The sequence below is a fragment of the Hemiscyllium ocellatum genome, chromosome 47 (assembly GCF_020745735.1).
Source record: "Hemiscyllium ocellatum isolate sHemOce1 chromosome 47, sHemOce1.pat.X.cur, whole genome shotgun sequence".
In the NCBI taxonomy this organism is placed as follows: domain Eukaryota; kingdom Metazoa; phylum Chordata; class Chondrichthyes; order Orectolobiformes; family Hemiscylliidae; genus Hemiscyllium; species Hemiscyllium ocellatum.
In genome coordinates this window covers 407,086-430,262 of record NC_083447.1, presented here as the reverse complement: position 1 = coordinate 430,262, position 23,177 = coordinate 407,086, and the positions used below count along the sequence as shown (strand labels likewise).

The 23,177-nt window shown below is 42.5% G+C and overlaps 1 protein-coding gene across 3 annotated transcripts in view; it reads left to right on the top strand.

Moving 5' to 3' along the window:
- The window catches only part of ercc2 (excision repair cross-complementation group 2), a 45,977-nt gene extending 23,036 nt beyond the window's left edge, over positions 1-22,941 (top strand). For 2 of the 3 annotated variants that reach the window (XM_060856276.1, XM_060856277.1), the window contains exons 13-23: positions 591-660; positions 2,619-2,688; positions 4,419-4,520; positions 6,021-6,084; positions 9,111-9,232; positions 10,738-10,830; positions 12,107-12,179; positions 15,534-15,604; positions 18,214-18,357; positions 19,669-19,812; positions 22,570-22,941. In XM_060856276.1, coding sequence (XP_060712259.1) covers positions 591-660; positions 2,619-2,688; positions 4,419-4,520; positions 6,021-6,084; positions 9,111-9,232; positions 10,738-10,830; positions 12,107-12,179; positions 15,534-15,604; positions 18,214-18,357; positions 19,669-19,812; positions 22,570-22,662 — 1,046 coding nt within the window. In that variant the 3' untranslated portion in view covers positions 22,663-22,941. The remainder of the gene's footprint in view (positions 1-590; positions 661-2,618; positions 2,689-4,418; positions 4,521-6,020; positions 6,085-9,110; positions 9,233-10,737; positions 10,831-12,106; positions 12,180-15,533; positions 15,605-18,213; positions 18,358-19,668; positions 19,813-22,569) is intronic. The other variant, XM_060856278.1, reaches the window with a different exon arrangement.
- Positions 22,942-23,177: the final 236 nt, after the last annotated feature.

Here is a 23,177-nt window from a genome sequence, read left to right as displayed (position 1 = left end):
CTTAAAATATTGGATTGTTCTACAAAGAGCTGGCAAGACTGGATGCGCTAAATAGCCTCCTGTTATGCTATAATGGTTGTAAGGCTCTATGAACTCTTTTTCCAGTTAATTTAGATACTGACCTTTCAGAATCTCAACAACCTGCCCTGGGAAGAGGTTTCCTGTCAGTCTTTCTTTGTGAATTGCCTATAGAAGATGCCCAAAGAGAGTATGAGGTGGTTCATGTTGGTGCTGTTCTTCTGAGTGTGTGGTGGGATGATTACCTTCTGACCTGCCAGAGATTCTCTGCCCCAGCAGTGTCCTGATGAGTGAGATGGACAAGTGTCTGCAGGAAGTCTTTGCAGAACCTAGGCCCCTATATGGTGTCTGACACAACATGATTTACTCAGCTCCCTCCAAGTCAAGGATACGGAAGGAAATGGTTCAGTTGGTTTTACTCCTGTTTCATATTCCTAATATAGGAAATGGTATCAGTAAATCATAAGATGCAAAACGTGGATGATTGTGCAGCCCTTCATGTGGGCAATTTGCTGTTTGACATTTCAGCACTTCCTAAAACGTTCTCATGGTATTTTTGTTTACTAACCAAGGTTTTACCATCATCATGGAACCTTTTGATGACAAAACGCCAACAATTATTAATCCAATACTTCACTTCAGGTAGGCCGAAATCTGCACAAATTATATTGGTTAACGGAGAAAGTTTTTGTTATATTTTGGAATTACATTGAGGGTTTTCCTTTCATTTTACCAACTGTCTAGTCTAGTATGGTCCAGGGTGCAGAGTGAAGATTTGCTCTGTCCTACCACAGTTTTAGCTTTTCATTTTATCCCTAAATCAGGTTGCTAATTTAATGGCCTGTGGGTGTTCGCTCCTGAGAAATTTAAAACCTGTCCAGAGATGTTTAGCTCAATCATAAAGATCCTTCCAGTCAATAGGGATTGAAATTTCCTTTTATCTGTAACCAAGCACAGTTTTATTTCCGTTTAGCAATGGCCAGTAGGTCAAAGGATTAGAATTCATTTTATGCCACAAAGTAGCTTCTGAATGATGTCACTGTCTACCATTGGTTATTAAATGTTTTACAGCCATTATGAAGATCAGAGTATGACCAAGGGAGCAGATAATTGAAGACACAATGTCTGATTAGATCCAATTGTAATCTGACACTGACTGTGACCATGTAGGATGTCTGGTGCTAGCAATGTTTTATCAAGTCAAACTGAATCTTATTTATTTAATCACATCTAACTAAACTAATTAATATAATCTGTCTAATCTAGTCAATCTAAAATGACTTCTATCCAGATGTGTTCCATCCATCACAGTTGTACTTGCTTGCTGATGCAGATCTATATTGGCTTCCTTCCTTTTCTGTGTCTAGATTGGAGTCTAAAGTTTGCAATACTTACTGACCTCAAATTCACTTCTGTGTTTCCTGCATTATTGAGATGCTGTAGGGAGTGCTTGAGTAGCAGCGATGAAGGGATAGGCCAGTACCATGACATCAGACCTTAGACTACCCACCAGTGACACCAGACAAGGTCCTACATTGATCGTTTCTTCACGTTTCCTGAATGGCTTCGATAATAAATGTGCATGCTAGTGTGAAATAAAGTAGTACAGAGCAAACAGGGTTTAAATTCCATTTGTGAAATTAAATTTCTGCTTGTGTAGAGTCAGTCTAAATGGTAGTTGACATTGAAAATTCAGGCGAAAGTGAGGACTGCAAATGCTGGAGATCAGAGTCAAGATTAGAGTGGTGCTGGAAAAGCACAGCAGGTCAAGCAGCATCCAAGGAGCAGGAAAATCAACGTTTCAGGCAAAAGCCCTTCATCAGGAAGGGCTTTTGCCTGAAACGTTGATTTTCCTGCTCCTCAGATGCTGCTTGACCTGCTGTGCTTTTCCAGCACCACTCTAATCTTGAAAATTAAGGGCCTGGTCTGATTGTTCAGAGCAGTGCTTTTGTAGTAGAACTGATCTTTTTATTTGTGGTTAGAACTTCAATAAGTGCATTAATGGAATGAGCTGCCAGAGGAAGTACTGGAGGAGGGGACAATTACAGTGAATGTGTATACGAATAGGGAGAGTTTAGAGGGACATGGGCCAAATGCTGGCAAGTGAGACTGTCGTTTTGGAATATCTGGTTGGCCTGAATAAGTTGGACCAAAGGGTCTGTTTTGTGATGTATGACTGTATTGGAAGGCCATAACATTTTGTGATGATGCCACTTATTGGTCAGAGGTCTGTAACTGCAGTGTGACCTACAGCTGTTCACATACAGAATTTCCCTTTGATAAGATATTCGCATTAAGAAAATTCAATTTCAAATGTTGATTTAAAAATAATATTTGAAATTATGGAATAAAATTATACACATTTCATAACTTTGAAGAATATTTTAGATAAACTTGAACAAGGTAAGTTGGAGAATTCTTTTGTTGAAGGAGATGATCATTTTACAAGGTGCCGTTCCATCAGTATAGCTCTTTGATATATTAAGGCTTCATTGAAAACCAGTCCAGATAAGAATGGTTTAATGAAATTCTATACAAATAAAATTTGTGTTTATTTGAAGTATACTCCTAAAATTATGCTTTTGAAATCTTTTCATAAGCTGCATGGACCCATCCATTGCCATCAAGCCTGTGTTTGAGCGATTTCAGTCTGTGATTATCACCTCAGGGGTAAGTTGCACAATTTTTTTTATGTAATTTTGTCTCTGTGGCTTGGTGATATCCACATCCCCTGTTTACATTTCTACTTTGTACAGACTTATCATTAAGGATATGTTGTGTATCGAGATTGTGGCAGTTGGTTTCACTTAAAACAGCTTGTTTCAGTATTACGTGATACACTTGCTTCAGTTAATCCGTATCACTGTTCCCACTCTCATCCCAATCATTTTATCATTCTCTGCCTGATATATATCTGCTTACAGGTCTCATTAATCTAAGGGAGGGTAAAATCAATAATTCTGAGTATTGATGTTTCTCATAATTACAAAGTATTAATAGCACAGAGATTGCCCACTCAGCCTAACTGGTCAATTTTGGTCTTTCTGCTCTACCTAAGCCTTTTCTCTGTCTGTCTCTCGCTCGCTCGCTCACTCGCTCTCTCTCTCTCGCTCGCTCGCTCGCTCACTCGCTCTCTATACATCTAACTCTATCAAGATAGCTCATACCTCCCTCATATAAGCTCGATGTAACACAGACAATGTGCACATTATCAACACAATGATGTCATTAGAAAAAAAACATAGAAAAATACAGCGCAGTACAGGCCCTTCAGCCCTCGATGTTGCGCCGATCCAAGCCCACCTAACCTACACGAGCCCATTATCCTCCGTATGCCTATCCAATGCCCGTTTAAATGCCCATAAAGAGGGAGAGTCCACCACTGTTACTGGCAGGGCATTCCATGAACTCACGACTCGCTGAGTAAAGAATCTACCCCTAACATCTGTCCTATACCTACCACCCCTTAATTTAAAGCTATGCCCCCTTGTAATATCTGACTCCATACGTGGAAAAAGGTTCTCATGGTCAACCCTATCTAAACCCCTAATCATCTTGTACACCTCTATCAAGTCACCCCTAAACCTTCTTTTCTCCAATGAAACAGCCCAAGTGCCTCAGCCTTTCCTCATACGATCTTCCTACCATACCAGGCAACACCCTGGTAAACCTCCTCTGCACCCGTTCTAGTGCCTCCACATCCTTCCTATAGTATGGCGACCAAAACTGCACACAATACTCCAGATGAGGCCGCACCAGAGTCTTATACAACTGCAACATGACCTCAGGACTCCGGAACTCAATTCCTCTACCAATAAAATGCAACTCTCTATAATTACAGTGTACATAATATATACTGTTTTCCAAAGATTGTCCTCATATAGTCATAGAGCCTACAGCATGGAAAAAGGCCCTTCTGTCCATCAAGCCTGCACCAGTCAGTAGCAACCACCTAACTATTCTAATTCCATTTTTCAACACTTGGTCCATAGCCCTGTATGCCTTGGCATTACAAATGCACATCTAAATACTTCTCAGATGTCTTTAAAGTATTCATAACCCTTTTCAGATCTCTCTGTCCTTTGTGTTTCTTCCGACCACATTCCTTACTCCTCCCAATCCTGGTGCATTACTAATGTCAGTTACACCATCAGAAGCCAATCCCAATCTTTTAACATAGAAACATAGGAGCAGGAGCAGGCCATTCGACCCTTCGAACCTGATCTGCCATTCATCATGTTTAGTTGCTCTATCCTGACTCTTCGGCATCATTAGGTTCAACTAGCAGCCACTCTTCCTTTTGTTCAAGGAAGTATCATTTTGTCTTTTTGCTTTCCACCTGAAACCTCCTCCTGGTTTGAAGTAATACATTGTGTTTTTTTTTGTTGTGTTTTTGCCAGACATTGTCTCCACTTGACATGTACCCAAAGATTCTCGATTTCAGACCTGTTATCATGGCAACTTTTACCATGACCTTGTCAAGGACCTGCCTTTGTCCCCTGGTGAGTCTCCCTGTATCAAACTATCATTAAGCTCATGTAAGTCACACCATTCCTTTATAAAGCTTTATTTTCTGTTGTTATTTTCAGGGCTAGGGTCTCCAGTTTCTATCAGCAATGAGATCAGATGCCAGATGATTTTGTGGACAAAATTTCTAAATCTTTTTCCACATTATTTTAAAAAAGAACTCACCAAGTGCAATGCCACAAGCAACAAATTAGTTTTCTCTGAGTATTTAAATCCCACTGTCAGAAGCATAGACCAGGATGACCCCAGCATAGTTCTGCCAGTTATTCCATGACTCAGTGCCATACCAGCTAGTGTGAGCATGTCTAATGTGGCATGAGGCTTCTACACATTGTCAGTTTAAACAAGGCATTGATATCCCTGCCTCTCTCAGCTGTTTGATGTCATCCCTCTCCCATCCAAATATATTCTGAGTGATTCCAGGGTAAACGTAGCTCTTCCGGGTTACACTTTGGTATTCTCCCGCTGTGTGAGGACTTGTGATAATGCTGCTCCTTTAACAAGGTTATGTTGTCTTTGGGCTTTTTTTTAAGAGAGACCATAAAGACGGAGGTTCCAGTATGTCTGGATTTATCTACTTTAAGAAACTTTTAAGTTTTAAAAAAACACTTGCACAATGAAAGGGGAGTGGTCAGTTCTCCCACCTCAGCTTCCTCTGGTTTGGTTTGTGCTGGTTTTAGCAAACTGTTCTGTTTCGCAGCAACTGCTCCAGTTTTAGCTGGGAAGCTGCTGGACCCAAAGAAACAGCTCCATGTTAATCCTCTCGCTCGCTCTCTCTCTGTCTCTGTCTGTCTGTCTCTCTCTCTCTCTGTGTGTCTCTCTCTCTCTCTCTCTCTCTCGCTCGCTCGCTCTCTCTGTCTCTGACTCTCTCTGACGTCTCTCATGTAAGAACCTATGTTTGAGTTTACCTGTTTTGCTAAGGGGGTGTTTATGGGGATGTTGCAGGTATTTGGACCAGCATAATTTACGTTGCTAGAGTCAGTTGATTTTTCAGATAAGGCCAGTTGCATCACTCCTGGTACATACACTCGCACCTGCTTAAACGTTTAGAAAAGTTAGGGTCTGGGCTACCTTCTTGAACTGTTTTGAGGTGGTCTAGCCTGGTCCATAAGAGAATTAATTCCTAGCTTTTCACTTCACACCTTGACTCTGTGCTGTCTTACCCTGCTGCTCTATATGCGCATTCAAGAGTGCATTGTATAATTACTTAAATAGAAGTAATGTATCTGGTCACAGGGAAGATGCAGGAGTAAAAATGCTTAGAGAGACAGTATAGACACAATGGGCTGGATGGCCTCTTTCTAAACCGTAACAATTCTGTGGTTCTTGAAAGTGATGGAGTTATCTTCTAACCACTTTGTCTAAATCTGTGTTTGTCCCTTTTATCTGGAATCTTTACGGTTATTTTGCTCCTCCTGTTTAAGCATTCTTGCTACGGTTAAGTATCACTCCTCAGCTGCTTGTATTCTTTTCAGATTGTGGGACGAGGCAATGACCAGGTGACGATCAGCTCCAAGTTTGAAACGAGAGAGGATATCGGTGAGTGAGTGGACGATCCCACTATGAGCAGATGCATCTCTCTTAGGCCTGGTTACAGCAGTCAAGAGCCCCTCCCAGTCCCAATTGAAACCTAGACAGTTGAATAATCACCCTTACGTCTGGGTTTACATCAAATATTTGTCCAAGGCAGAAGTAGGGATTTCAACGTTGATTATCTGAATTTCGGATTATCCGAACAAGATCTCAAGGTCCCAATGCTTGGGTAAAATGTTATCCGAACACTTGATTATCCGAACCTAATACTCCCTGCCCGTGTCTTTCGGATACTCGAGGTTGCCCTGATTACAGAATGTAATGAATCTCTTTGCCAGTCAGGTGTGTGAAATCTTACCATTCAAATAATAATGTGCCCTTTTGTTTTTCTGGCCAAAATGGGCAACCTCGCACTTATTCACATTAAACTCCATCTGTCAGATGCTGGCCCGTTCTCCTAGCGCCTCAATGTCCATCTGTGAATTTTGCTATGTTACATTCTGTTCCTATCTGCAGATAATTTATATAGCATGTAAATATTTGAGATACAAGAACTGAATCCTGTGGCACACCACTAGTTACAGTTGCCATCCAGAGAAGGACCCATTTGTTCTGACCACCTGCTTTCTCTCAGTCAGTCAACCTTCTATTCAAGTCAATATTCTATCCTTGACCCCCAGGATCTAACCTTCTGGATTGGCCTTTTATGCAGCACATTGTCAAATGCCTTCTGAAAGTTTAGATATACCACATCCACCAGATTTCCATTATCTGCCATGCTGGTTACATCTTAAACTCTAGCAAGTTTGTCAAGCACAACCTGCCCTTCATAACATTGTGTTGACTGGTGAATTGAGCTTTGTTTTCCCAAGTGTTCAGTTATCACTTCTTTTATGATTGACTCCAGCAACTCCCTCACTTCAGAGATCAAACTCACTGCTCTGTAGTTTCCCACTTATTGTTTATCTCCTTCTTTGAACAGTGATGTCACATTATTGTGGTAAAAACAATGACTGCAGATGCTGGGAACCAGATTCTGGATTAGAGGTGCTGGAAAAGCACAGCAGTTCAGGCAGCATCGGAGTAGCAGTAAAACCGACGTTTCGGACAAAAGCCCTTCATCAGGAATGCAGGCAGAGTGCCTGAGGGTGGAGCCCTGCAGCTTCTCTGTCAGTATTCCTGATGAAGGGCTTTTGCCCGAAACGTCGGTTTTACTGCTACTCGGACGCTGCCTGAACTGCTGTGCTTTTCCAGCACCTCTAATCCAGTGTCACATTACTGTGGAGGCCAAGTCATTGTGTATATTTAAGACGGAGATAGATAGGTTTTTTATTGTCAAGGGGATCAAGGGGTATAGAGAGAATGGGGTTGAAAAACCTATTAGCCAGACTTGATGGGCTGAATGGCTTAATTTCTCTTCCTATGTCTTATGGTCTTATTAGTATGTTTTGAGTCTACTGGTACTTTTCCAGAATCCAGGGGATTTTGGAAAAATGTAACTCATACATCTGGTATTTCTGCTGCCACTTCCTTAAATGCTGTAGGGTGCAGACCATCAGCCCCTTGAACTTAGCAGCTTTTAATCCCATCAGTTTAATTAACACCTTCTCTCTAGTCATAGTCATTTCACCAAATTCCTGTAGTAACTACAGTTTTGAGAAGAAATGATTATCTTTCACTGAAAACAGAGACAAAATATGAGTTTAGTGCCTCTGCCTTTTCTGATTTTCCCATATGACCTCATCATTTTCATTCTCTAAAGGACCAACATTTATTTTTCCTGTTTTCTTCCTTTTTATACACTTAGAGAAGCTTTTGGTGTCAGTACCTGGGTTTTCTGTAAGTTTCCTATCGTAGTTTCTCTTTGCTCTTTTGATTTTGTTTTCCATAACACTTTGCTAATATCTAAAGTTCTCCCAATCCTTGAGAGTGGTACTACCTTTTGCCGTATGCTATGCCCTACATTTTTTGCCCTTGATGTGATCCTTGACTTCCTTGTTAAGCCATGGATGATTTTTCACCTTTCTACAATTCCTCTTCCTCTTAGGAATATACTTTGATTGGAAGGTATTTAATATCTCCCCAAGCATTTGCCACAGTTCTTCAACTGTCCTGCCATTTAATATTTTGGCTCAGTCCACTTGGACCAATTCCTTCCTCAGGCATGTGTGATTACCTTTACCCAACACTAAAACTCTTGACTGGGACTCTGTCTTCACTCTTTCAATCTGAATTTGAAACACCACCATGTTGTGGTCACTCCTTCCAAGAGGATCCTTAACTATAAGACCATTTATCAATCCTTTCTAGTTACATAATAGGAAAACTAAAGTAGCCAGTTCTCTGATTGGCTGCCTGACATGTTGCTGTAAGAAACAGACCTGCGTACACTGAATGACCCTTTCTTTGAGGCTACCCTTGCCAAAGCGATTAATCCAATCAATGTGTATGTTCCAATCACCCATAATTACTGTTGTACCCTTCTCACAAGCCCTCATTATTTCCTGGTTTATAATGTGCCCTACATTGGAAGTACTGTTCAGGGATTTGTAAGTTACTCCTACCAAGGGGTTCCTTCTCTTGCTTTTTATTTCTCCCCAAAAAGAAACTGAGAAAATGTGGAGGTTGTAAAACCTTGGGTAATGAGTCCAAGTAAGAGGCAGTGAGTGTGCAGGGCGCAGGGTTCAAGCAACTGCAAATCTACTGTTGCACCCATTCACTCAGTCTTTCCACTGAATCTGTTGTCCCTTTGAACTTTCTCCTGATGTGTCCAAAACCTCTGTCTTACCATTGGAACAGAAATAGACTATTCAATCCCTCCAACCAGTTCTCCTGCCCCTGCACACTCACTACCTTTTGCTCTGACTCACTTCTCTTGAGGTTTGACAACCTCCACACTTTCTCAGTTGCTGAGATTGGTTACAAGCCAATTGCTATTCTCCACTTTTCGTAATGAGGACATTCACCTTTTGCTGGGGTTCCTCAGTAATTGCAACCTTTGATAATAACTGAGTTCTCTCTCTTGGCTCCAGCTGTGATTCGTAACTATGGTAACCTGTTGCTGGAGATGTCGGCCATTGTCCCAGATGGAATTGTGTCTTTCTTCACTAGTTACCATTACATGGAGAATATCGTAGCCTCCTGGTATGAACAGGTAAATGACGGGCTTTTCCTTCAGACTCCCTCAACCTTCACAGCAACTGCTGATTCAGGACGTGACAAGTTCCAACAAGGACAGGTCTCCTGGCTCAAGAAGATTTGTTTTTAATATTCCTCTTTGTAACTTGATAGCATGCCCCAGCTCAGTAACTGTTATGTGCAGCCACTGACAGGCATATCTCTGTTCCAACTTGTGGTCTATCCTGAGTTATCCGATCTGTTGACAGTGGCTTTGACTTGTGTGAGTAACCAAAATTAGGGACAGTAGACACAGTTCATTGTGTGGTATTCATTACAATAAGATGCATGTATCTATGTCAGACTGCCTGCCTATGCATGCATATGTACATTTGCACTGGCCTGCACATGATTGGATGTATGTGTGGGTATTTGTGTTCTTCCTCCTGTATCTGTCTAGTTGCATGTTTGTGTTTTGTTGTTTGTCCTTTGCTTCCCTTTTTTGCCCTTCTTTCTCCTTTCCATGTCAACCTCCCCTTCCTGCCTGATCTGTTTATACAAGCTTGGGCTTTTGCCCGAAAGGTCGATTTCGCTGCTCTTGGATGCTGCCTGAACCGCTGTGCTCTTCCAGCACCCACTAATCCATGATCTGTTTATACTCTGAGCTGACTAATTACCTACTCCCAGATACCAAATTCAATACAAGGAAAACAACCTTTAATCAAAAATGGAAAAAGTTAGAGACGTCACAGGGTTTAAGTAAGTACAGAGGTGGATGGGGGAGCAGCAGAAGAAGAGAAGTTCTGTGATAGCGTGGAAGCAGGAGCGATTCATTAAGTGCTGGGATGAAGGTGCATGGCAAAATGGGATGGTGTTGGTAAAAGTAAAGGAACAAAATATATTCTGAGAATAGGGCTTCCGAGCCCATGGGTTATGACCTACTCCCCCTTCCAATGGGATTGCCAGCTCCAATGAAGCAATGATTGTTGTGGGGTTCCAAGCAAGTGTGAACAGTGGGGCCCCTTTAATTGCTGAAACTTTTTTAAAAAATGGTTGGCGAATGCTAACTGTCTGATCTTGCAGACTGAAATCCTGTCCTAAAGATCCAGTAGGAAGACAGGGTCCTTTTACTTATAAACACCGTGCATTAAACTGCTTTACCCCTCACTGCTATCTCAGGGTTCTCTCTCAAGTTGTCAAGAGCGTTGCGTCTGAGCATTTTGTCCAGGCCGCAGTAAACTGCCTAATTGAAAAATAATTTCTTGTTCCACAAGTTTTCACTTGAGTGGACAAGGAGAGGATAGGACTGAATTCAAATAAAAACTAAGTTTATCCTTTTACATCTCGAACTTGTCCCATTCACCAGGTCCTCAAAGCAAAATGCTAACTTTGATTCTTTCTCCACAGACACTGCCTGGCAAGCTCAGTATTTCCAGCATTGTCTGTTTTTGTGCCCAATAAGATCACCTGTACCAGGAATGACATTTCTTTCTTGCTTTATGGGCTAAGAAAACTTTTTTTTTTCCCTTTTTTTCCTTTTAGGGAATTCTTGAAAATATTCAACGTAACAAACTTATATTTATTGAAACTCAGGATGCTGCAGAGACCAGTGTGGCCCTGGAGAAATACCAGGAGGTAAGTGAAACCAAAGTAGGGTTGTATTACCCAAGGCAATACTGAGAATTCTGGTATTATCAGTATTGATAACTGACTGTTAATCTGTTGATACAGCAATGGTCAAGGGAGTCAATGTAACCTTGACCTCAAGAGCACACTGTCAATTCTGGTTTATACGCACCTAGACAGGTCAACAGGATGTTTACCTTAACATCTGACTGACATGATGGTCTCCTCCATCACTGTGGCACGCCCTCGGTGCTGACCCTCTAACTGTGCCGCGGTCCCTCAGCTCTGTCCTGGGATGTGAGTCTGGTTTATACTTGAGTAATTTGTGCAGTGAACAATGTTCCCACGTATGCAGCAATCTGCATGAACCTACAGAGGCCATGTTGAACATGGCCACGATCAAGTGAAAGTGTGACTGATCAAAAATATTTCAAGGGCCTGACAGAGTGAGATTTTTGTGCACTGCACACAGTGAGCAAAAATGTTCCACTGAACACTTAACCACAGAAATTAGGAGGTGTCGTTTTCAACCCACAGTCTGTGTTTTTTTTGGGGGAAAGTGGATTCTGATTGCTATCCAGAGACAGAAAATAGTTTGAGTACACATGGGTGTCTGATGAGGGCAGGTTGGGCACTGGATTAATGCCCTCCACTGGGTAGTTGACTGGGCTCCCACTGGGAGACTTGTCACTTGGCTAATGATTACCTCCCAGCATGGAATCAGTCCCTTCAGATAAGGGAGTGAATTAAGGACCAGAAAGCAATCTGGAGGGAGTGCAGAGAAGATCACCAGGTTGGAGCAGTTTAGGTATGAAGAGAGGCTGGATCAAATTGGGTATTTTCTTTGGAGCAGAGAAGGCTGAGAGGGGACCAGACTGAGGTTCATAAACAGGGTGGATAGAAAACAGCTATTCCCCTTAGTTGAAGATCAATAATAAGAGAAATAATTTTAAGGTGAAAGACTGGAGATTTTAAGGGGATTTGAGGAAAACATTTTTTTCACTGACAAGATGGTGAAATTCTGGAGTGCACTACCTGTGAGGGTAGTTGAGGCAGGAAAACCTCTCAATCTTTAAAAAGTACTTGGATGGGCACTTGAAATATCATAATGTTCAAAGCTATGGGCCCAGTGCTGGAAAGTGGGGATAGTGTAGGTAGGGCACTGCAGACTTGATGAACTGAAGAGCCTATTCTGTGCTGAGTGACTGTATATTCCACAGTTGTGCTACAATTCCCTCCCAACAGCTACTGCTCAGTGATGTTTCTGTTTCTGTTTCATTGGCAGGCATGTGAGAATGGACGAGGCGCCATCCTACTGTCAGTCGCTAGAGGAAAGGTCTCCGAGGGGATAGATTTTGGTCAGTGTCATGATTAATTTTTGTCACTTTGCTATGAGAGGTGTAATTGCAATGTGAATCGCTGCTTCATGAATGTGGTGCCTGTTTGTTAAATTGTTCAACACATTGGCATGTAAAATTCAGGGAGTAGCAGAATCAGCCTACCAATTTCCATACCATCAGATTTACACGTCAGTTCCTTTGTGTTATTGAGAATGAAACGTGGATGCAGTCAGATGGAATGCTGATCGAGTGCTCATTCCTGATCACCAATGAAGCTTTAATGCAGGTCCTGTACAGTCACAGTCTACCTGATGATGCAATGTTTCACCAGGACAGATAATTCTACAGAGATACTATTGCTGCAGTGGGACTTTATCAAGCAATTCACCTTGGCATTAGGAAAGTTGATTGTGTATTTGATGCAGTGAAATAATGTCACTTTTAGATGTTGGAAAATGCCAGTCTGACATCTGATTGGTCTGAGTATCTGTTAAGAATAACTGAGGAAGAGTCCTCTTCATATCTGTACAGTTGGATCAGAAACTTTGATAATTAAGTCAGCACCAATCCTTTGCTATAAAGTCCATAACCGATCCCACTGCTCCATTCATCCAAGATTTTGACAAACATTTGATTTCCTGCCACAAGAGATAATTGCTCCTGCCATTGTCAGTTTCTGTCAGGAAGACAATATCAGCACTCGGTGTGTGGAGTACTGCAAACCTGGCACTCATACTCCCCAGTTTATGATGAACAGTCACTACTGCCTTCTTGCTGCACCTCTTATCTCACTGCACTACCCCCCTCGCTGTCTCAGTTGGCTTCCCACTCCCTTCCATCACCATTCCCCTTGATGCTTTCCTCATTATCTCGCTTGACTCTCCCCTCAATGCCTTTACCACTCCCCTTCCCTATCAACCTTGACCCTTCCCTTGCTGCCTTGCTCCCTACTTCAGTTATTCATTGCTGCACTTAACGAAACACGTTCCTTTAATGAAGAAGTGATGTTGTGAAACTTGAAAATGTTCAGAAAAGATTTACAAGGAGGTTGCCAGGGTTGGAGGATTTAAGCTACAGGGAGAGGTTGAATAAGCTAGGACTGTTTTCCCTGAATTCTCAGATGTTGAGGGGTGACCTTCTAGAGGTTTATAAAATCATGAGGGACATGGATAGGATAAATAGACACTGAGGTGGGGGAGTCCAGAACTAGAGGGCATAGGTTTAGAGTGAGAGGGGAAAGATACAAAAGAGACCTAAGGGGTAACTTTTTCACGCAGAAGGTGATACATATATGGAATGAGCTGCCAGAGGAAGTGGTGGAGGCTGCTGCAATTACAACATTTAAAAGGCATTTGGATGGGTATCTGAATAGGAAGGTTTTGGAGGGATAGGGGCCAGGTGCTGGCAGGTGTGACTAGATTGGGTCGGGATATCTGGTCAGCACGGACGAGTTGGACCGAAGGGTCTGTTTCCATGCTGCACATCTCTATGACTCTAAATGAGTTTTGAACGAACGGCATCTACAGCATTACAGTTGTTCAGTTTCAGTGCTTTTTTTGATGTGGACACTCCCTGCGATATTGCACAGTGACTGCACATCACAGAATGCCCTCCTACAGTTATGGTGCAGTGTTATAGCAAAGATGCACTGATTTCAGCCTCCACATTTCCTGTTGTAAAGGATTAACCAGCTACTAAACCAAGGTGTAACTAACCCCTTTCTGCACACTCTGACAGTTTTAAATTGATAATCTCTCATTGAATCAATAGCCAGTGGAAATATTTAGTCTACTGAAACATTTTGTAGTTTTTAAAGATCATTATTAAATCTTTTCTGAGCCTTCTGTGCTCCTGTGTAAACAGTATCAGTATCTCCAGCCTCTCCTTCATTGAGAGTTGTGTCTTCAGCTGCCTGAGTTTTTCGCTCTGGAATTCCCTCCCTGAAACTGTTGCACCTCTCTCTCTTTGCTTTTAGGATGCTCCTTAAAATCAGCTTTTAGTCACAAGAACAAAAGAGAGAGGCGCGGGAGATGTCCATTAAGCCCTTCAAACTTGCTTCACCATTCAGTGGGACTGTGACTGATCATATACTTCAACAATATCCTTCTGCACTGTCCCTGTATCACTTGATGTTTTTAATTTGTAGAAATCTGTCAGCCTATCAGCTTGGGACGTATTCAAAGACTGAGCTTCCATTTCCTTTAGGCAGAGAATGTGGAAGATTCACGGCCCTCTGGGTGAAGAAATTCCTCTCCATCTCAGTCATCAGTGGCTGGTCCAACACCCCTAGTCCAGAGGAACCGCCCTCCCTGTGTCCAGCCTCTGGTTCCCCTTTAAGTATTTTGTCTGTATGAATGAGATCACCTCTCATTCTTCTAAACTCCAGAGAATATTGGGCGCAATCTATTTATCTTTCCTCATGGGGGAATCCCTGCTTCCTTGGAATCAGACTGGTGAAACTTTGCTCTGTGGCAGGTATAACTCTCCTTAATTAAAGAAATAAAACTGCACACAGTACTCTACGTCTGCTCTCTACAATTACAGTAAGGGACTTTTACTCCTATGCCCAAGGCCTCTTGTAATAAAGGCCAAAATATCACTACGTACTGTACCTGCATGTTAATGTTCAGTGATACATTACAAAGGCATCAAAGGTCCTTTTGAACTTCAACACCTCTTAATCCCTTAACCTTTAGGATATACTTTGACAAAGTGGATAACCTCACATTTCTACATATTATATTGCATCTGGCAATTTTTTTTACCCTCTCACATGACCTGAAGCAGCATGTCAAATGAGGCACATTGGATGTGTGTGTGTCTGTGTGTGTAAGAGAGAGATGTACCAATTGACCTGTAATTGATTCCTTGATCTGCAGAATTTCTTTTGATTTTGTTACTAGTTGCGCAAGTTGCCAGATGTTTTTCACATGCTTTTCTTCTGTTCTGCCATCCCAGTCAATTAACTTCAGCTCACAGCGGCACAGTGACTCAGTGTTAGCACTGTTGCCTCACAGCACCAAGGACCTGGGTTCGATTCTCGCCTCAGGTGACAGGGTCTGTGTGGAGTCTGCACATTCTCCCTGTGTCTGCATGGGTTTCCTCTAGGCGCTCCAGTTTCCTCCCACAATCCAAAGATGTGCAAGTCAGGTGAATTGGCCATTCTAAATTGCCTATAGTGTTAGGTGCATTAGTCAAGGGTAAATATAGGGTAGGGGATTAGGTCTAGGTGGGTCTCTCTTCAGAGAATCGGTGTGAACTTGATGGACCAAAGGGCCAGTTTCCTCACTGTAGGCAATCTAATCTAATCTAATCATTCCAGTGTTTCAGCTCGTGTTCATTGATATATACTACCTCTATATTTTCTGACAGTCCATCATTACGGAAGAGCTGTGATTATGTTTGGTGTTCCTTATGTCTACACTCAGAGCAGGATTCTAAAGGTAGGTATCCTCTGTCCAGGGTGATTTCTGTTTGTGGTGTTGGGTGATGTGACTGATAACCTGATAAACATTGGGAGACTCAAGTGCATAGTCAGCACCAGCAACACAGACAGAATCAATGTATGGGAAAAAAAGGACCTTTCAGAGGTGCTGATAAACAAACCACTGAGAACACCAGTGATTGTTTGTATCTTATTACTTTTAATTTAGGTGGTGAATATTTTTTATTATCAATTAGAGCACACAGAGTCAGCTCCAAACAGATGATTAGATACAGAGTAAAGCTTCCTTTATTCTCTCCCAATAAGTCATCCTAGAACAGGGACTGCACAAAGTTAGATACAGAGTAAAGTTCCCTCTGCACTGTCCCACTTAAACTCTCATAGAGCAGGGACAGCACAGGGTTAGATACAGAGTAAAGCTCCCTCTGCACTGTCCCCCTTAAACTCCCCCAGGGCAGGGACAGCACAGGGTTAGATACAGAGTAAAGCTCCCTCTCTACAGTCGCCATCAAACACTCCCAGGACAAGGACAGCAGAAAGAAGTGTATATCTGGATGAGGAGAAAGAAGGCATCAATAGGTCTTCAGTCACCTGTGATAGGATTAGGGTTAGCACATCGATTATTTGGCTGCATGGGTACAGACAGTTACCACATTTTTACAAAGAACTGTAAAAGCACAGATTTTCATAAGTGTTTGTGATTTCTAACATATATACATTAATAATTGAATGTTAAAGGTTCCTGTGCTGTTTTGTTTTTGCTGGTATTTGGAAGTGATGTTAATTTTCAGTTTTTTTTAATATTCATTAACGAGGACGTGGGCATCACTGGTGAGGCCAGTCTTTGTTACCCATCGCTGATTACATTTGAGAATGTAGAGGCGAGTTAAAATAGGGTCACATTGGAAAATAGTTTTTGAAATATTGCCATTATCATCTGCTGTGCTTTGCACCTAATTCAGTGAAGTGATGTTCTGTTGTTAGTGCGGACTTCGTTCTATATGACAGGGTCTAACTGTACTGAAGGCTGAAATGCTGAGGCCACTAATTTGATTTGATACAGCATGGGTTGGCCCTCAGTTTTAAGGGTAATAGAAGGTAAACAAGGAAGAAAACTAATGTTTGCACCTACATGAAGTCTAATAATTCCACCCAGCTGAAGTGGCCTAAAAGCATTTTCATCTCATTACAGGCCACAAAAAGTGCTATAATTACATGATTCTTAGTCATAAAAAAAAACTATCAGAGTCTTTCTGTTTTTAACCATGCTCAGCCCTGCACCAGCAGTCACCTAGCTATGTGTTTCAGCAGGAATGGCAGAAAGATGGGTCGCTTCGATCTCCACTGTTTGCAGTTTGTGTACTCGGGGTGTCCATGATCGATTTCAGTGGCCCTGTGGTCACGATTGGAAATGTTATTCAGGATTTCTGCTCCTTGTCTCAATGTGATGTCACGTGTATGCTGTGCACCAGCCTGCTTAGACCAGTTACTGAAGTAGAAATCGAGAAAGTGGTGCTGGAAAAGCACAGCAGGTCAGGCAGCATCCGAGGAACAGAAGATTTGATATTTTAGGCATAAGGACTCTCACTTTCTTCCAAATATTGAAGTATCTTAGAGGCCAGTTTAAGCCATTCAGCCCCTTCAAGCCTGCTGCACCATTTAGTAAGATTATAGCTGGCCTGGCTGTGGCCTCAACTGTCTCCCTCACTGACACCTCAGTCACCTGTCCTGCCTTATTTCCCAAGAGTAGGTCAAGTTCTGCACCTTCTCTAGTAGGTACATCCACATACTGAATCAGAAAATTTTCTTGTGCACACTTAACAAATTCCTCTCCATCTAAAGCCTTTACACTATGGCAGTCCCAATCTACCATTACCACTCTATTATTCTTACAGATAGCTGAGACCTCCTTACAAATTTGTTTCTCAATTTCCCTCTGACTATTAGGGGGTCTATAATACAATCCATTTAATAAGATTATAGCTGGTTTGGCTGTGGCCTTAACTGTCACTGTTTACCTGTCACAGATTATTCTTGAGTCCCTTATTAGTCAAGAATCTGTCTGTATCTAGCTTTAAAAATGTTCAATAAACCTATTCACACCTTCTGATAAATATTTCTCCTTGCCTCCATTTTTTGATTATTTATTTTAAATGGTAATCTCTTATTTTTAATGCAAAAACAAAATGTTCCAGATGCTGGAAATCTGAAAGAAACAAATTAATGGGGAAACTCAATTTGTCAGGCAGTATCAATAGGGCCTGGAGGAGGTGACCGGAGTTGAGGGAGGGTTATAGTGGCTAGAGGTGGTGACAGGAGATAAGGGAGGGTTGTAGTGGCTCGAGGAGGTGACCAGAGGTAAGGGAGGGTTATAGTGGCTAGAGGAGGTGACAGGAGATGAGGGAGGGTTATAGTGGCTAGAGGTGGTGACAGGAGATGAGGGAGGGTTATAGTGGCTGGAAAAGGTCACAAGAGATGCTGAAAGTAGAGAAGATGTTGGACAAAGCAAAGGGCACGATCTGGAAGTGAGTTCTATTATGCAAAAACAAATTTAAGAACTGTCTTGATATTTCTGAACTTCATTGATGGAGTCTCTGTAATCTACAGGCACGTTTAGAATACATCCGGGATCAGTTCCAAATCCGAGAGAATGATTTCCTGACTTTTGATGCCATGAGGCATGCTGCTCAATGTGTAGGAAGAGTCATTCGTGGAAAAACTGATTACGGGCTCATGATTTTTGCAGACAAGGTAATTTGAAACCAGTCTTAGTAAATATGCAATTTGCCTGTGATTACTGATCAAACTGAATTAAACATGGACTGTGTGTCTTTTTCAGGAGCATTGTTTGTTCAGCTGCAAGATAATCTATTTCTGTGCTGTTTAAATCCAAGTGACCCGGGAGGTTTATAACTTAGGGTTTAAGCGGCCTTATTATTGTATAAGATCAAGCAGCAAAGTGTTCAGAATGATCCCTCATATCAACATTTTTGTTCTAGTTGGATGTCACCAGCAAAGCTGGTATTAATTGTTCATTCCCAATTATCCATGAGAAGGCAGTGGTGTACTGCCACCTTGAACTGCTGCTGTCCATATGGGAAAGGTATCTCTACAAACAGACAGCATCATAAATCCATGGTCATAGTGTGAGTTGATTTGAATAAATGCAGATTAAGTTGCTTAGCTTAGGGTTATTCAGAGTTTGGCTTGTGCTAAGTATCAGAGACTGCATGGTGGAGAATAGCCTCAGATTGTGAAACCACAATAAGAACCTTTATTTCACAACCTTGAACTCCTCCCACAAGAATTTGTGGATTTGTTATGCTATTTGCCTCTACAAGCGGTTGCTATGCAGCTCGCTGACCATGTACAACACTGCCATCCTTATCAGCTCCCAAATATCCCAAGCTATTAATGGTAACAGAACTGAGCACCTCAGCTTCTCATCTGGAATTTAAGTACAGATGCTTTGTCAGAGTTCAGAGCAGATCTTTCCAAACATCCAGACACAGAAACATTAACCAGTTAAAGTAAGTAGAAATGCACTGTGGGGACTGTAGGTTGCAGAGAACCATAAGGCTGCACTCCAGCATTCTCCATTTTTCTTCTTTCCTCCCCCTCTCGACCCATGAACTAGTTTCTGTGTGCTGTGGACCATGTGTATGCTGCACTTTGGGTCACATGTGGGCTGTATAACAAATTGCTTGCATACTCTGCCATGCACCATGTCCACGCTGTACTGAGAGAAATGTGTACCATACTGCAGGCTGCATGCACACTACTGAGGGTAACATAAGCTATACTACAGGTAGCATTCATACAGTACTGAGGGTAACAGGCTACGTGCATACTGTATCACAGGCTGTGGGTAATGTACACTACTGCAGGCCACATGCATACTGTACTGAGGCTAAATATAGTAATGTGGCCACATGTACTAAACAGCGAGTGACCGTGCTGTGTTTTGGCCCCCATCTCAAAGACTGTCCACTGGGTTAAGGGCCATGTGCCCTCCCTGGGTCCATCGCATTATCACTGATTCAAAGTGCTTTCTCTGGGCAGCGCTTTGCTCGAGCTGATAAGCGGGGGAAGCTGCCTCGCTGGATTCAGGAACACATCACAGACAGTAACCTCAATCTCACCGTGGATGAAGCAGTGCAAATAGCCAAGCACTTCCTGCGACAGATGGCACAGCCTTTCCAACAGGTCAGCTACAGAATTGACATTGGCTCCTGCTTACTCTTCCACTTTCCTGTCTGTCTATCTCATTCTCTCTGACTGTCTGTATCCTGCTTTTGCACTCTCTCATAGAGTCATAGAGATGGACAGCACGGAAACAGACCCTTCAGTCCAACCCGTCCATGCCAACCAGATATCCCAACCCAATCTAGTCCCACCTGCCAGTACCCGGCCCATATCTCTCCAAATCCTTCCTATTCATATGCCCATCCAAATGCCTCTTAAATGTTGCAATTGTACCAGCCTCCACCACTTCCTCTGGCAGCTCATTCCATACACGTATCACCCTCTGTGTGAAAACGTTGCCCCTTAGGTCTCTTTTATATCTTTCCCCTCTCACTCTAAACCTATGCCCTCTAGTTCTGGACTCCCCGACCCCAGGGAAAAGACTTTGTCTATTTATCCTATCCATGCCCCTCTAGAAGGTCACCCCTCAGCCTCTGACGCTCCAGGGAAAACAGCCCCAGCCTGTTCAGCCTCTCCCTATAGCTCAGATCCTCCAACCCTGGCAACATCCTTGTAAATCTTTTCAAGTTTCACAACATCTTTCTGATAGGATGGAAACCAGAATTGCACACAATATTCCAACAGTGGCCTAACCAATGCCCTGTACAGCCGCAACATGACCTCCAAACTCCTGTACTCAATACTCTGACCAATAAAGGAAAGCTTACCAAACGCCTTCTTCACTATCCTATCTACCTGTGACCCCACTTTCAAGGAGCTATGAACCTGCACTCCAAGGTCTCTTTGTTCAGCAACTCTCCCTAGGACATTACCATTAAATGTATAAGTCCTGCTAAGATTTGCTTTCCCAAAATGCAGCACCTCACATTTATCTGAATTAAACTTCATCTGCACTTCTCAGCCCATTGGCCCATCTGGTCCAGATCCTGTTGTAATCTGAGGTAACCCTCTTTGCTGTCCACTAGATCTCCAATTTTGGTGTCATCTGCAAACTTACCAACTTTACCTCTTATGCTCGCATCCAAATCATTTATGTAAATGACATAAAGTCGAGGACCCAGCACCGATCCTTGTGGCACTCCACTGGTCACAGGCCTCCAGTCTGAAAAACAACCCTCCACCACCACCACGTCTTCTACCTTTGAGCCAGTTCTGCATCCAAATGGCTAGTTCTCCCTGTATTCCCTGAAATCTAAGCTTGCTAATCAGTCTCCCATGGGGAACCTTGTCGAACACCTTACTGAAATCCAAATAGATCACATCTACCGCTCTGCCCTCATCAATCTTCTTTGTCACTTCAAAAACTCAATCAAGTTTGTGAGACATGATTTCCCACGCACAAGGCCATGTTGACTATCCATAATCAGTCCTTGCCTTTCCAAATACATGTACATCCTGTCCCTTAGAATTCCCTCCAACAACTTGCCCACCACCGAGGTCAGGCTCACCGGTCTATAGTTCCCTGGCTTGTCTTTGCCGCCCTTCTTAAACAGTGGCACTGCATTTGCCAACCTCCAGTCTTCTGGCACCTCACCTGTGACTATCGATGATACAAAAATCTCAGCAAGAGGCCCAGCAATCACTTCTCTAGCTTCCCACAGAGTTCTCGAGTACACCTGATCAGGTCCTGGGGATTTATCCGCTTTTAACCGTTTCAAGACATCTAGCACTTCCTCCTCTGTCATCTCGATAGTTTGCAAGATGTCACCATCTATTTCCCTACAGTCTATGCCTTCCATATCCTTTTCTACAGTACATACTGATGCAAAATATTTATTTAGTATCTCCCCCATTTTCTGTGGCTCCACACAAAGGCTGCCTTGCTGATCTTTGAGGGGCCCTATTCTCTCCCTAGTTACCCTTTTGTCCTTAATGTATTTGTAAAAACCTTTTGTATTTTCCCTAATTCTATTTGCCAAAGTTATCTCATGTCCCCGTTTTGCCCTCCTGATTTCCCTCTTAAGTATATTCCTACTTTCTTTATACTCTTCTAAGGATTCACTTGATTTATCCTGTCTATACCTGACATATGCTTCCTTCTTGTTCTTAACCAAACCCTCAATTTCTTTAGTCATCCAGCATTCCCTATACTTACCAGCCTTCACTTTCATCCTGACAGGAATATACTTTCTCTGGATTCTTGTTATCTATTTCTGAAGGCTTCCCGTTTTCCAGCCGTCCCTTTACCTGCGAACATCTGCGTCCAATCAGCTTTCGAAAGTTCTTGCCTAATACCATCAAAATTGGCCTTTCTCCAATTTAGAACTTCAACTTTTAGATCTGGTCTATCCTTTTCCATCACGACTTTAAAACGAATAGAATTATGGTCGCTGGCCCCAAAGTGCTCCCCCACTGACACCTCATATTTCCTTTTGTTCTTTGCTGACACATAGGTTCTTTCGTTCACTGTTCTGTTTTTTCTTCTCTCTCTCATTAATTCCTGTTCTATTTCTCCCACAGATTTTTTTCTTTCCTACCTTCTCTCCTCTGTCTCTCTTGTTCAGTTTTCTCCATCGATATCTCTTTCCCCAACTCCAGTGCTTCCACCATATGCTTTCTCCTCTGTCCCCCAGTCTCCTCTTGTACTTCATTTAAATATCATCCAGAGCACTTGAAGGATACATGTCAGCCAGGATACTTGGGAGAACTTCAATACTTTTCCTGTGTTAGCTGCTGAGAAACTGTCAGTGTGGTCCTAAAAAGTATTTTATTTATGATTTGTTTAACATTTTCTGTTTTTCCTGATTCTAACCCCAGGAAGATCAGTTGGGATTGTCACTGCTCTCACTAGATCAGCTCGAATCCGAGGAGATACTAAGCAGAATCCAGCAGATTTCTCACCAAGTGTGAAGGGAGGATGGGCAGCACCTGTTTGAATACCAACACAGAGCCTTCCACTGCAGTATTTGCATCAGTTCGATCTCCTGTTTGTGAGTGGTGACTCCCTACATTCTGCAAGAAACAGAATTTGAACGGTGGCTTGATGCTGTTAGTAGTGGGAGCGGAAAGGAAGGGTCAATCTGTAACCTCCCGCGGGTACTGACCAATGGGAGATTTTCCTGTATCCAAGTATTGATTGTAAAATATTAGCAACTGACCTCACAGTTGATAAACAATATTTTGTACTAATCATTGAACCTGCGTGTTTTTTTCACATTGCCTCAAGCTTTGACATTGATCACTGATGTACAGGGGTAAGGAGACTGGTTTTACACAGAGCAAGAGATCATGATGATGACAAATTGAAAAGGTATTAATGCAGTGCGGCTCTGTCAGCGCGTCAGTGCTGAGGGAGTGCTGCACTGTTGGAGGGTCAGTGCTGAGGGAGTGCTGCACTGTCAAAGGCTCAGTGCTGAGGGAGTGCC